This window comes from Mesocricetus auratus, unplaced genomic scaffold (genome assembly GCF_017639785.1).
Source record: "Mesocricetus auratus isolate SY011 unplaced genomic scaffold, BCM_Maur_2.0 Super-Scaffold_6730, whole genome shotgun sequence".
NCBI classification, from domain to species: Eukaryota; Metazoa; Chordata; class Mammalia; order Rodentia; family Cricetidae; genus Mesocricetus; species Mesocricetus auratus.
Genome location: NW_024429184.1, coordinates 16,934,175 through 16,949,300, shown reverse-complemented (window position 1 = coordinate 16,949,300; position 15,126 = coordinate 16,934,175). Strand labels below are relative to the sequence as shown.

General features: G+C 51.6%; 1 protein-coding gene across 1 annotated transcript; it reads right to left on the bottom strand.

Moving 5' to 3' along the window:
• Positions 1-13,181: 13,181 nt before the first annotated feature.
• On the bottom strand, positions 13,182-14,732 carry Rpp25l (ribonuclease P/MRP subunit p25 like). Its single transcript, XM_005078836.3, has 2 exons — positions 14,585-14,732; positions 13,182-13,968 (listed from the first exon to the last, which is right to left on the bottom strand). Exon 2 carries the CDS (start codon positions 13,928-13,930, stop codon positions 13,445-13,447), a length of 486 nt encoding a protein of 161 aa, XP_005078893.1. The 5' UTR covers positions 13,931-13,968; positions 14,585-14,732; the 3' UTR covers positions 13,182-13,444.
• Positions 14,733-15,126: the final 394 nt, after the last annotated feature.

The window sequence follows — 15,126 nt, the reverse complement described above, 5'->3', positions numbered from 1 at the left end:
TGGCCGGAGCTGTCCCAAGGCCCAGGACATGGCCCCCTCCCCTGGGCAAGGAGCCTTCCCGAAGTTGTTTTCCTGGTCTCTTCTTCTTGGATGTTTTTTTGATTATTAATCACATTTTCCATCCACAGACTCAGTCCAGACCCCTTCCCCCCCGCCTGGGGTCAGGGCTGGACAGGAAAGAGAAGTCGGCTCTGGGAAGATGAGTTGGGGACATGATAGGCAGTGACCCTGGCCTTGACTGACCTGAAAGAGGCTGTCAGTGGAATGTCACAGATCACACCCTCTGTGGGCTGGCACATAGTAGGTGCCATCCTTAAGCAATACAAGTGAGATAAGTGAATGAACAGGTGGCTAGTCTTCACAGCACCCAGCTGGCACTGGACAGCACGGCCCTTGGTCTTGGTTGTTGTGTTACAGATAGGAAAGATCCGGAAGACAGAGAGACATCTGCCAGAGTCAGTCAGCAAGCTAACGCTGAACCCAGAGCAACATATGACAATGTGATGGTGCCTCCCATTCCTAAAAGTATTCATGTATGTCCTACTGTGTGCCAGTATTTCCTAAGAGTGTGCATGTATGTCCTACTGTGTGCCAGGCATTCCTAAGAGTGTGCATGTATGTCCTACTGTGTGCCAGGCATTCCTAAGAGTGTGCATGCATGTCCTACTGTGTGTAAGTACAACAATGAACAACTGGGTTCCCTACACGGTTCATGCATGTGTAACATGGTACATCGTAGGAAATGGCAGGAGCTACTAAAATGAATACAGAGAAATCCCAGGACCTGGCAATTCTATTCCCAGACACATGCCTCACAGAAAGGATCAAATGTGCTTTATTCATTATGTTCCAAGTTGGAAAGAACCCAAATAGATAAACAGTGACCTGGTCACAGCAATGGAAAAGAACCAACCACCGCTACACATACCAACAAGGGTAAACCTCAGACAAAAGGCTGAGCAAACAGGAGGGAGAAGAGACTCGAAGAGCATACTTTTTTATTTCATCTCTAGGAAGCTTTGGAACAAGCAAAACTAAAACTGAACTTGTAACTTGAACCATATATCCTTAAAATGTGTGCACTTTAAGTTACCACCCTCAGGGGGTTCACATTCTGATCAAGAAAGATGAATATTATAAAAAGAAAATATAGATAATTGTACAGTTAGCCTACGCAAAATTCCCAATTGTAACTCCCCGGCCTCCTCAGCTAGCAAGCGATGCCTCAATGTCTCCTAAGAGAGGCGTGATTTAAGCCCCTCTTTCCTCTCCTAGACCATACTCCTTTGCCTAATATGGCTAGTGTGAGGTCCAAGTTAGTGGCTAATGTAATATCTGTCTAATTGCCTAGTTAGCTGTGTGATGCCTCTGAGATCCAGGAGGGTGGTCCTGTGGGCTTCGCCTCTAGTGCTGATCTGGCATAAAATGGGTGATTCCAACAGTTGAAGTAGACTCTGTGTGTGTGTGTGTGTGTGTATCTATATCTGTGTGTGTGTCTGTGTGTGTGCGTGTGTGTCTGTGTGTGTGTCTGTGTGTGTGCGCGTGTGTGCATGTGTCTATATCTGTGTGTGTATATCTATATCTGTGTGTGCGCACGCACGCGCGTGTGTGTGTGTGTCTGTGTGTGTGTGTGTCTGTGTGTATCTATATCTGTGTGTGTGTGCGTGTATCTATATCTGTGTGTGTATCTATATCTGTGTGTGCGTGTGTGTGTGTGTGCATGTGTGTGTGTGTGTGTGTGTGTGCGTGTTATACTGGAGGAGCTATCTACCACTGAGTTATATCCCAGTTCTCTTTTTATTTTTATCTGTTTATTTGTTTGTTTGTTTAGTTTGATACAGGATCTTTCTATGTAGCCCTGGCTATCCTGGAACTCACTATGTAGACAAGGCTAGCCTTGAACTCTGAGATCCTCCTGCCTCTGCTTCCCAAATGATGGGATTAAAGGTGTGTGGCACCTCAGCTGTCTTCTTTTTAATTTTTAATTTTGAGTCAGGATCTCACCAAATTGCTCAGGCTGGCTTTGAACTCACTCTTTAATCAAGCCTTGAACTTGGGACCTTCCTGTCTCTGCTTTCCAATTAGCCAGGATCACAAACTTGCATCACCAGACCTAGGTTGAAGTAGAGTTAAATAAGTCTAACTTAATGTTTAAACACATGAATCCTTTAAAGTAGATCGAGCGCATGTGTGTCGTGAAGCGAATAGGACAGCACTGACCTGTGAGAAGCAACACCAGGGAGCAAGCCTTGTGAGAAGCAGGCTTAGCAAGCTCACTGAGGGCTAAGAGGACGCCTGGGAGGCTGGCCAAGGCAGCAGTGGTTTCAGAGACCACATCCTAAAATGCCTTTGGTGCCAAGGCCATGGTGGTCTGGAAGGCATAAAGCAGGTAAGAGTATAGAACATTCGACTGTTAGTGAGATCTTTTGGAAACTTATTTATGTGCATGTGTGTGTTTGAATGTATCTGAGTGTATGCACATGTACCACATATATGCAGAAGGCAGTGGCGGTCAGAAGACAGCATCAGACGCCCTAGAACTGGTGTTATGTGATTGTGAGTCACCATGTGGGTGCTGGGAACGGAACCCAGATCCACCGCAAGAGCAGGAAGTGCTCTTAGCCACTGAGCCATCGCTCTAGCTCCTGCTAGGGAGATCTTGAGTTGCTGTGTAGAAGGTCAAATTTTCTTCCTGGCTTGGACAAGATCCTGGGGCTGGAGAGAAAGGACGGTGCCTGGGTGGAGAGAGGTCACTCGGCTTCAACTTTTCCACCTCTACCATGAGTGTCAGGTACACACGGAGGACAAGCCCCCTGGATACCTAATCCAGGGTCTGCCCTCCTGGGGATCTTCTCTGTGGTGATCCTGGGGTCTGGGTTAAGTTTGGAAAGAGAAGTTGGTGGGAGCAGAGGATCCAGATGGGAGAGGGCCAGGGAGGACAAGGACATTTGAGATCAGGGGACTTTGTGTTGTTTTGAAGGCAAAAACAGGGACACAACACAAGACTTGCAAAATCACAGATGCAATTTTTCATTTTGCAAAAATTCGCATGAAACTAATTCCACTACTTAGAAGTTGCCTCTCCGCCCCAGCGGGCTCTGATTTCCCCCCTCCAATTTTTTTTTTTTTTTTTTTTTTTTTTTTGCAGTGGAGCCATCTGTCCTCAAAGGATTGTCCTCACAGTGACTCCCTGCTGCTGATCATAGGGTCTTGAAGCCTGTTTCTCCCCCTTCACCTCTCCTCCTGCCCTCTTCATTCCTGATGAGCCTGTGACTACTTGGGCAGGAAATAAGAGGGAAAGAGGCAGACTCAACTGTGGTGATCAGGAGGACCAAGGCAATTAAGACAATCTGGAGACTTGTGCTAGCAACACCAAGTACCATGAAATAGGCAGAGGCAGGAGAGGAAGTCCAAGAGGGAAAATTGAGTTAAATTCAGTTCAACAGACATTTATTAGCGCCTACTGTGTGCCAGGTCCAGAGGGAACATTGTGTTCAAAAACACAGGCGACTCCAGGCTTTTGGCATGAGTGACTGGGAGATGATGGTGCCATTCACAAGGCCTTGACAGGTTCAGCCCAAGGGCCTGTGGAGTGATGGCTAGGCAGGGACACAGCTAGGGCAGGAGAGAGTGTCCTCGAGCTGGCTGGAGGTGTGCGATCTTGCTCAGCAGTTCCCAGGGTCCTCTGCGCCAGCACACGGGAAGGCTTGAGCATTCACCGAAGTCCCAGGCTGACCTGGGCATTATGACAGTGCTGGCGGATGGCAGGGTTGGGTAAGGGAGTAGGCGTAGAATGTGACAAGAGATGGGGGGAAGGGGGGGGACTAAGATAGAAACTGGGAACTTTGGTTGAGAGAGAGAGAGAGGGAGAGAGAGGGAGAGAAAGAGAGAGGTATGGTGGCACACACCTCAAATCTTAGCACTTGAAAGATAGAGGAAGGAGCACCAGAGACTCAAGGCCAGCCTTAGCTACACAGTGAGCCCCAAGGCCAGCCTGGACCACACAAGACCTGTCTTTTTTACGAGACAGGGTTTCTCTGTATTGTTTTGGAGGTTGTCGGTCCAGCCTAGCCTCGAACTCACAGAGATCCGCCTGCCTCTGCCTCCCGAGTGCTGCTGGGGTTAAAGGCGTGCGCCACTGCCCGGCCACAAGACCTGTCTTAAAACAAATGTAACAAAATAGATGACCGGGAATACTCCAGAGGCTGAGGCAGGAGGATTGCTGTGAGTTTGAAGCCAGTCTGGGCTACATAGTGAGGTCTTACCTAAAAAACAGGGCAAAGCAACAACCAACTGAACAACAGATAAAAGAGAAAGAAAGATAGAAAAAGGGTGTGGCACTCCCAGAGAACAAATAAAAGAGAAAGAAAGATAGAGGGAGGGAGAGGAAGATGTGGCACTCCCAGAGAACGAGGGGGCTGTGACGGCCCTGAGAGCAGAAGATCCCAGGTCAGGGATCCTCATGAGGCTTAAGAAGAGCTGGAGGAGACCGAGCCCTCGCTGTCAGCCAGCAGCAGGAGTGGGCTGGAGGCAGCAGGACAGAGACGGAGCTAAGGAACTGGTTGGACCCTGCTCACAAGCAGCACATACACGGCTCTTCCCAGCTCCCCACTGTTTCTGTGAGCCCTGTGTGGTCTGCGGGGCCTCACACAGCCGTGGACAAGGTTAGAAGAGTGTGAAGAGGCTCCCTCCAGGCCCTAGGCTTCTACCCCAGAGCCCCGAGTTTCTTGGTCTCCCCAAGAGACTCTGGAACCTTCTTCGAGCTCAGGAGCCTGGATGCAGTGGTGGGAGACCCCTGGGGACCTTGAGAGTAATTGAAACCAGGGCTAAGACATTAAAAACCATAACGCCAACTCCCGGGCTCCCCCAGGATAGCTCCTGGTTTTCCTCTTCCCCCGGTCCCCCTGTTGTTGACAGGCTGGCTCTCTCAAGCCTCCACCAGCTGGGCTGTTGACCCTCCCCTCCAAACTAACTAAAGGGACCTCCAACCAGAGACACCAAGCCAGACCTTGGGGACCTCTTCTCTGTGCTTCAAGAATCTCGTGCGTACTGTGTTAACCTCTTTATTTTGAAGCGTCCCAGATTCGAGTCTTAGTTGCTTTTTGCAGAGGTTACACTGGGGGGCTGACGTAAGACAAAAAGGGTGTCTCCAGAGTGAAGGAGAAAGGTAGGGAGGAGATGTGGGTGCGGGGCAGGGGTGCCCGGCCACTAGCAGGTGCTCAATAAATACATGCAGAAGGAAGAACTCTCAAAGCCAGAGGCCCCTCACAAGGAGGCTCTGGCTGGCTGCTCTGGGAGGAGAGGGGTCAGCTAAGGAATTCCACAACATGGGGGCCTTTCCTCCTTCCCTCCCTCCCTCCCTCCCTCCCTCCCTCCCTCTCTTCCCCCCTTCCTCCTCCCTCCCTCCCTCTCTTCCTCCCTTCCTCCTCCCTCTCTCCCTCTCTTCCTCCCTTCCTCCTTCCTCCATCACTAACAAGAAGATCCAGAAGTTGCTTTTCCTTTGTCAGCTTGGTGGGAACTCCCTCCCCTAACAGCTGCCTGGAGATTCCTGGATTTCCAGATTACCCAAGAGGGTTGGTATGGGAGTCTGTCTGTCCCCACCTCTGTCTCTGTCTGTCTCTCTCCCTAGCTCTCCGTCAAACTGAAGGGCTCAAATACCTGCTTCACAGCTTTTCGGCTTTGAAGCCCCAGGCAAGTGACTTAATGTCTCAATTACTTTAGAAGGAAAATGAGCCTCAATTACCCCAGGAATAAAATGGGATCAGCACTGTCTATTTCCTAAGACCACCATAAAGATTAAGTTAAACGAGACAGCCCCTAGAGTGCTCAGCACTAGGTTTGGCCAGTACCGAAGCCTTCCCCAAGCTGGCATCACCCACGAGACCAGGCCTCCCAGGCTTTATCTCTCATCTGACTCTGGCCATCCCCAGCTCTGCATCTCTTGCCTTATCTTTTGCTTTTCCTGCACCGCCCTACCCACCCCATCGCCCTGTCTGACTCTTCCATCCCTTGGCACAGTAAGGGTGGGCTGGGCAAGGGGGGCGGCTTTTAAAACTTCAAACGTAGAATTCCTGGTAGCAAGATTACGCCTGGGCCTGAGCAGGGGTGAATCACAGTGGCGGGAGGACCCTAGTGTATGGTCCTCCCTGGATGTGTAGGAGAGCTGGGGGCTTTGGTCCCGCCACCTCTCGGAGGAGAGGGACTTGTCCTGACTGCTCCAGCTGCCCCCACACCTGGGTCCAGGCCAGATCCCCCACGACTAGTGCCTTCCTGGAGGTAAGGCACCATGCCCAGAGCCGCAGACCAAAGGGGAAGCCCTCCACCTTCACATAGAGTGGCTTCCTGCACTCAAAACATTCTGGAACCTCCCACACTCCACTCCAAACACTGCACAGGAGCTCTGTCTTCCATCTCCTTCCTCTCTGACTCACTCACATTTGAGCTACAACTTTTTTTTCAATAATTCATTTAACTTTACCTTATGAGCATTGATGTGCAGGTGTCAGATCCCCTGGAACTGGAGGTACAGACAGGTGTGAGCTGCCATGTGGGTGCTGGGAATTGAACTCGGGTCCTCTGAAGAGCAGCCAGTGCTCTAACCACTGAGCTGTCTCTCCAGCTGGCCGCTATGCCATGACTTTTGCACCTGCATTAACTTCGTACTGCCAGAGAGAGGGAACCGTGAGAGGGCTCTCCATCTGGCCGAAGACCTCCTTCTGAGTGTTAATGTACAGAACCTCCGGGTTTCTGTGTCTGCAGACCCGTTAGGGCAGGGGCATGCTGCAGAATAGATGCTCATCAAATGGAAACCAACCGAGGAAGAGGAGGTTAGAGGCTGCAGCAGGCAGGAGCATGGCAGGCCACAGGGAGGCTGAGAGTCAGCTTTTGGGGCTCAGGAGTCTTTCCTGGGGACCAGGATAGGTCTCAACTGGCCCCAAACACCCCCACAACTGGGCCTAAGCCAGACCCCTCACGTCAGCTTTTGGGCAGAGGGCCAGACGGGCAAGCAATTAAATCTTCTCTCGTTTCCCTATTCTCAACACATCATTGCCTCCAGGTGCCCACCAGCTTCGAGGGGTGCTGGGAAGATAAGCCCAGAGAGGCAGGGATCCTGGGCACAGCCACACAAAGGCAAAGGCTGGGACAGGAGGCCTGCTATCCCGACAGCCAGCCAACGCCTGTCATGGGGACCTTGTGTCAATGCTGTGACAGGGGCCAGATTCAAAACAGCACCCTATGTGGGGAAAGTGCTTAGGAATCCTTGAACATGTGGGCAGCTGGTCAGGCAGGGACAGATGTGCGGCTTCCTGTCTTTCCCATCAGAGACGAGCTGTGGGACAAAAGGTTCAGTAAGACAGACCAGAGCAATTGAGAAGAGACAGACCAAGAAATAACATTCTCAGAGACACAGACACAAAAACCAGAGATGTGGTCAGAGACGTGAGACAGATGCAGACTGACAGGGAGACGCAGGAGGGAAAGCCAGGAATCACAGACCCAGGGACTGGAAGCCAGAAAGAGAGAGGACAACGTGGAGAGACTCAGGCAGGTAAACTCAGAAGGAGGGAAAAAAGCAGTTGAGGAGAGAGAGATCAGAAGAGGCAGAGAAATGGAAGGAGCCAGGCAGAGACAAAGAACGAAGCAAAGAAATAGATCAAAACCCTTCCGATGGTGAAGAGCAGGTGGCCCAGCCAAGTCTCCTGGTCTCAGTCTCTGCCCAGGTCTCCCCAGGGTGTGCCCCTCCTTGCTATTCACTTGTTTCCATAGCAACACCGAGGCCAGCACCAAATTTGCATGCACATTTACATCCTTTCTATCTGCATAATTCAACAGGTTCTGTGCATATTCATGAGATGGAATGAAGGCGACTCCTCGATTGCTACTCGCAGGCTGACTCTGGCGCCCCCTGCTGGCGGCACGGGGTTATGGCTCCGCCCTGAACCTGTGAGACGGTAGACCACATTTCCCTCCCGTTGCACCTCCTTTTATGCTTGCAGTTCCTGGAGTTCTCTGAGGCAGTGGCCCTCCCGCTGGTGGGACACCCTCACGACGCAGGCACGTGAGTGCACTCCGGTCGATGGTGGTTGAAGGTGGCAGGGCGTGACCGATACTCTGGCTCCCTGGCAGATAGAGGGGGCCCTTAGCCAGACTGAGGACCAGCGAGGGTCGCGGCGAGATGCCACTGTGCAGAGTGAGCTGACAGCTGGACAGATCTACTGACAGACAGATGATGTGGCCTCTCCACATGGAAGCAGACCAGGACTGATTCCAGCCAAAATAACACCAGGAGCTAGGACAGAGTTCAGAAGGAGAGGGTACAGAAAGTAGCTCGTACACTGGAGCAAAGGGCTAACAGCGCTTTCCGAGCGCCGGCCGGGCACGAGAGGCCCCGCGGTCTGGAAAGGGCTCCCCAGGGCCTCTCTTAGTCACCCTTTTGGCCTGCTCATCTCCTGGCTTTCTCGCTGCTGTTTCAGTCCATGCTCCCTCCGCTCCGCAAGCTCTTAAGCTAAAGCAGTCTGACATTTTACCTCGTGCCCTGCTCAGACTTCTGGGGTCTCCTTGCTCTCAGGATAAAGCACACACTCCCTGGCAGGTATACAGGTCTTTCTGCACACAGTGTGGTCCCAAGCTATCCTGAGTCGGTCCTCGTAGGCCCTTCCTCGAGTTTCATTCCCCAAATGATGTTCGTTCTTGTCTTCCTGTGCCTCGGCTCAGGATTTCCCTTCACCCCTGTGCTGCCCAGCCAACTAGTCTCCAAGCTTCTCCACAGGCATTACCTCCTTTTTCTTTGAGATATTTCCTGTCTCTAAGTGCTCTTATGTCTGTAGGGAAGAACTTCCTCGATCTTTGTACCTGCTATGCCTGTCACATTTCACCTAAAGGTGAAACACTGAAATTATGAAACAGGTCTATACTTACACTGCAGGTGCTACGTTTGTCACACCAAGGGTTATCATTAGCTGTCTTTTTGAACAGCCGAGATGTCACCTTGTCTATTAAGGACCAGTTTTCAAGACTAGATTGTTTTACTTCTTTCTATCTTGGGGTTTCTAGAAAAGTAGGTTTTACAAAGGATAGATGGGCTATCTCTTTGTGAATGCTGCCACCTTGTGGCCACAGGTAGAAGTTCTTGGGGTATTTTGAGACATAGTCTCTGGCAATCACTACGGTAACCTAAGATGGCCTCATATGGCAATCCTCCTGTTTCAGCTTTCCAAATGTTGGGATTACAGATGCGGACTTCCAAGTCTTGCTTTGGAAGAGACTTGAATTTGAAGGGAGAACAGCTAGGACAAAGATCAGAGGAAGAAAATCTAATAATGCTTGGAAGAGGTCAAGCATCAGTGTGGTCAGAACCCAGAGTGCAAGAACCAAGTCAAAGATGGACAGAGACAGCAGGCAAGGGATCTGTTAAGGCTAACCCTTGAGTAAATCTGGACCTCGTCCTCTAATCTGGGAATGGAGGGCCAAGGGAACAGGGATTGACAGTCTGATCTAGGCGTGTCCACACTTGGAGGCTCAACATTCCTCCCTTCATTGAATGATTACTGTACACCTACTGTGTGCAAACCATGTTCAAGATTCCTAGGTTACTTCAGCGAATAAAGCAGACATCTGGGACTCACGCTCTAACCAGATGAGAAATAAAAGTTCTATTTTATTTCATTTATATCTTATTTTTAACTCTTTGTGTATTTTTTCCTTGCATTTATATCTGTGTGCCACATACATGCCTGGTGCTGGAGGAGGCCAGAAGAGGGCGCCAGATCCTCCAGGACTGGAGTTACAGATGGCTGTGAGCCACCATGTGGTTTCTAGGAGTCAAACCAGAGTCCTCTGAAGAGCAGCCAGTGCTTTTGCCCACCGAGTCACCTCTCCAGGTTCCCAAAATACTATTTTAAAGAGGCAAATTATATTTAGGAGGTGAAAAAACGCATGACAAAAGGGGCAGGGCTGCTAAGATTGCTCCCTGGGTAAAGCACTTGCTGGTAAGCTTGAGACCTAGGTTTGACTCCGGGCTCCCACTTGATGGAAGGAGACAAACGAGTCTCACGAGTTGTCCTGTGACCTCTGTGCGCTAAAGCCCACCCATGTCTACACACCCAATAAATAAACGGAGAAGTGGAAACCACCTTTTCAACTGCTGGCTTCCAGAACTGTGAGCGGTGTCTGCTGCTGTGAGCTATCCAGTCATAACCAGCCCCATGAAACTAACACAGCTAACTTTCCTACCACTCTGGCCTTCCACCCCGCCACCCCAGACAGCTCCTGACAATCCCAGGCCACAGAAACCTGTGCTCCTCTCTCAGCTCTCCTGCCGACTCGGTGTGGGGAGGTCGTACTCCCTGGTCACTGTCGTCATTTTTCCTGCCTCACCCAGTGTGGAGGGCAGCCTCACCTATCTTGTGGATACTGCTGGAGCTCACATTCTGCTACCGAAGCTCCAAGTTCATAGTCATCAGCCTGCACGGGGCTTAAGCCTTGTTGGGTCACGTCGTCTCTCCCAGTTGCAAGTCTTCAGACTTCCTGACGCTTCCCATCCTTGCCTCATGATGACAGGGCTTCTGAACTCTCGTATCCGTCACCTCCACATCATCGAGTACTTGCTTGCCCTCAACTCTTCCCTTCTGTTACAGGAAGTCATCTTTGCTCCTACTTCCATTTTTAAATTTGTCTATTGTGCATATGCATGGAGCAAGGAAACTGGGAGTCAGCCTTCTTTTTCCACATGGGCTCTGGGATTGAAATCAGGTCAAGCTTGGTGATGACAGTCCATCCTCTGAGCCACCTCACTGACCCCTATTCCTACATGTATGTCTGTGAAGCGCATGTGGGCCTGGTGCCTGCTGAGGTCACAATAGAGTATCAGATGCCCTGAGATTGGGGTTATAGACAGTTGTGAGCTGCACGGTGGGTCCTAGGAATTGAACAAGTGGTTTGTTTTGTTTTTTCTTATTTATGTATATGGGTGTTTCATCTGCTTGTACATCTGCACCCCAGAAGAGGGCAGCAGATCTCACTGGGACTATAGTTAAAGTTCATTGTGGCTGCTGGGAATGAACCTGGGTTCTCTGGAGGAGCAGAGCTCTTAACTGCGTGCTAATTCCCCACCCGATTCTGCCTTTGGAGAGGGATATCCTCACATCTGCCTACCCTTTGTCCCAACGGGAAGCTTTTGTAAGGCCTTATGGAAGCAGTGAATTAAGGAGAAATGGGGACGTAAAGAATCATGTACAAGCACCGGGTTCTCTCCTAAGCGTGAGCTCACTTCCAGGCTTCATCTCTGGCTCCCTCCTGGGCAGTCCTCAAGACATCAGGGCCAGGCTGACTCTCCAGGTGCCAAAGGTTAGGGGACATCCTAGAACCTGAACTCTCAGGATTCTGAGCACAGCTGCTTCCCTCCCCACTCCCTTCTGGAACTCTCGGGCGAATTCTAGGTAAGCAGCCCAGTTGATCTCCAGAGCTCACAGCCACCCTACTCAATCACCCCTCCAGCTGCACTATTGTGTTTATTACATGGATCTCTTCAACCTGCCAAAGCAAAGTGATCAGGACACCAGGTCAAAACAATATGAATAGTCTGCCGGGCAGTGGTGGCGCACACCTTTAATCCAAGCACTTGGGAGGCAGAGGCAGGCGCATCTCTGTGAGTTCAAGGCCTGCCTGATCTACAAAGTGACTTCCAGGACAGGCTCCAAATCTACACAGACAAACCCTGTCCCTAAAAACAAAAAAAAGTATCAATAATCTATAAGGAAATGTGACCCAAAGTTCTGAGACTGTGACACTGACAGCTGCCGACAGCAAAATACACACAATGAAGATATTCAGAGCAGGGCACGGTGGCGCACTTGTTGAAGACAGTTGGTAGAAGCTGAGGAGCCGAAGCCTTGAATTTAGCTGAAAGCTCCAGGTCAGGCAGCTGTAGTCAGGCAGTGTAGCACAGCACAGCAGCCTCACTGTCTTCAGCAGTTATGTTACATTAAAAGGGCCTGGTAGAGTAGCTACTGAGATTTTACCTCTCGATATCCTGACTTGCCCCTTCCCCTCCAGCCCCTCCTCACTGAGGGACAGACACCTTGGATAGATAGCAAAGGACGTAGTGTTTAAAGACCGGGCCACAAGTTCCAAGCCCTACAGTCACTCAGCCCTCCTTGAAGCCCATATCAAGTTCTGAATCTCCCCAACTTTAAGCCATCATGCCAATCTCTCCTGCCCAGACTGAGAAAAACTACCTAGCGCCTTCAACTAGCTGGATCCTGCTACATGAACCCAGCGGAGCCCCAACTTTATTTGCTTGTAATTAGACATCCAGGTTACTAGACACACTGGAGAAAATCTTGATTCACAGTGTAGCTGATCAACTCTTGAGACCACTGGTGCTTACAATCCCACTCTATTACCCGGAGCCAACTGACCACCAATACAACCATTCTCTCTTCAGATGCCTTCAGTAAATCTGAATCCAAGGGCAGAAAAACCAGCAATGGAAAAAAGAATGACACCCAAAGAAAGATGGGGGATTGAGGTCTACTTTCAAGATAAAAAAACAGCACATCTGTAAACTTAAGTCACTCATAACATTTATATAGCATGAGGTGGTATCTGGGTGTCAGATATGTACACCTCTTTACAAGAACACTAATGCGGCAGCTGGAGATGACTCAGCAGTTAAGAGCATCTTTCAGAGGTCCTGGGTTCAATTCTCAGCACCCACCTGGCAGCTCACAACTGTCTGTAACTCAGTTCCAGGAGATCTGACACCCTCATACCAATGAACGTAAAATAAATTTAAGTAATTTTAAAAAGAATGCTAATGAGGTAAACACTCTACACCCCATTTTACAGATGAGAGCACTGAGATCCAGGAAGTAGCTTTATCCGAAACCACAAAGCAGTAACTTGTAAACCGGAGAGCCAGGATTAAAACTGTGACAGGCAAAGCTGAGTTCATGATCTCACTATTCTAAAACACACGCCACAGACGGGAGAGATGCCTCACCTGGCTGAGTCCCAAACCATGAAAGCGGGTGGCAAAAAGCCATCCAGGTGACTGCTTGAAATTTACTGACACCAGATCCACCCAGCAGCAGGCTCCGCCTACCCTTCCGGCCTCCAGCCCGTGAGCTGTGGGGCCAGGCGGGCCTCACACTCCTCCAATCCCACTCAAACACAGCAGGTCAAACAAACGGGCACCACCTTTATTTCCCTTCCCTAGACTGATGTCAAAAAAGGCAAGTCAGACACTCTGTGGACAGAGCAAGCCCTTCTGAAGCAGTGACCCATGGCCTGCATCCTTCACAGCAGTGCCGTCCCTCATGCCAGGGGGACGGGAGCAGGACTCCAGGGGACTCAAGCCTTGCTGGCATGGTGGGTGTCACACCGGTGCTTCTTACAGAAGGCACAGAGTCAGGTCTAGAGTACAGGCAGGCTCAGCAGGTCTTCAGGACCGGGTGTCCCGAGCCCTTCTTCGGGGTCTGGGACCAGAGCTAGGTATGGAGCCCAGGCCGGGGGGCGCTCCTGGGGGTTGGTAACCACATTCACTGGGGTCCAAGGGGTCCCGACTGAGTAGCACCCACACTGCAGGCACGTGGCGCCGAACCGTGAGGGGGTCCAGGCCTGTGTCTGGTGAGGTTGGGACCCAGCTGTCCTCAGTTTGCAGGAATCGAAGCTTGGTGAGTTGGTGGAGGCCAGGAACCCGCCGTTTGACAATCTCTGCACAGCTGACAGCTTTCCCTGCAGCCCGACCGGCACCTGAGAACACCACGTGCCTGGTGCTTCCCCCCTCCAGGCGACCCAGGGCCAGCCCCAGAAGGTTCCGGATTTTGCTCCCATCTCGGACTCGCATTTCCAGGGTGTCAGGAGGCAGCTGGGGCACTGGTGAAGACGCCGGGAGCTCCACGGAGCCAGCCCTCCGGTAGTGTTCCATTCTGCTCCGTGGCCTCGGTGAATCTCTCCTGCTGTGCGCTGGGGGAAAGGGTCAGATGACGGGAGGACTACGACCAGGCCCATTCCCATCTCTCCCTCCAGGATACACCCCTCACCCTATCTTCTCAAGGCTGGGCCAAGAATGATCCCTAGACCCTTCTCTAAACACTTGTGCGAGTCTTACACGGAAGGAACCAAACTCCCCCCACACCAGGCTACCCGGGATAGGGCCATGCTTCATAGTTCAAACTTTCTCAGGGCTAGGCCAGACCCCTCCTCACCCACAACTCTCTAAGAGAAGACCTTTCCTCACTAGGCTGCTAAGGACTGGGTCAAGCCTCCTCACTTTGTGCTTCCAGGGAACAGAACCAAGGCTCTTGGCCCCTGGGTGCGCAGCCACGAACTCTCAAAAGTTGTCCCTAAAGAAAGAACCGGCCCCTCCGGGCTCTAGGCCGGGCTGAGTAGCCCTCATCCTTAGATAACCAGGGTTGGCTGGCGTGAGCCAGGCCATTCTGGAACTCGAGAGTGCGGGCTCGCACAGACGACTGCTCCGACCAAACGCGGACGGCCTGGCGGGCTCCCCCGCCGCTGTCCCAGGCAGCAGACACCCCCTTCCCCACGTCTGAGTACCCAGGCCCTAGGGTTTGGTTCTTACCACTGTTGCCAATCCACGCTCGACCCTCACGGACTAGCCAAGATGGCGCGCAGACCGGGAGCGCGCGGGCCCGCGGGGCCGCGCACGCAGGGGGCGGGGCCTGAGGGAAACCCGGAACGCCGTTGGGCTCCGCTGAGCTGGTACCCGCAGCTCGCCCGCATCCAGCGGTCCGCTCGGTGATGCCGAAGCACGCCAGTGCCGGCACAGGGCCCTGCCCGGGAGAGGAAGGAGTCCTGCGCATGAAGAATGCGAATTTGTGCCCTTAAACGATGGATGGCGCGCGTCACCTGTTGACACACAGCATCGGTGAAGGTGAAGCTGAAGCGTTGGTGGATACAAGCAGGCGAGACGGAGTTCCGAGCTTTGTTCTCCTCCTGGGGCACCGGACAACCCTGGCAGTCTTCAGTATGGACGAAGCCATACATAGCTTGTGCACAACTCATTGGCCATAGATTGGCGTATATGCTGGGAGGATCCGGTAGTGGGGGCAGCAGATACTGGTGACCTTGGGAAGGGCCAGTACCATACACCGTCATAACGCT

Excerpts from the sequence above, each read along its gene's own strand:
- Rpp25l (XM_005078836.3), bottom strand. The coding sequence starts at position 13,930 with ATGGAACACTACCGGAGGGCTGGCTCCGTGGAGCTCCCGGCGTCTTCA.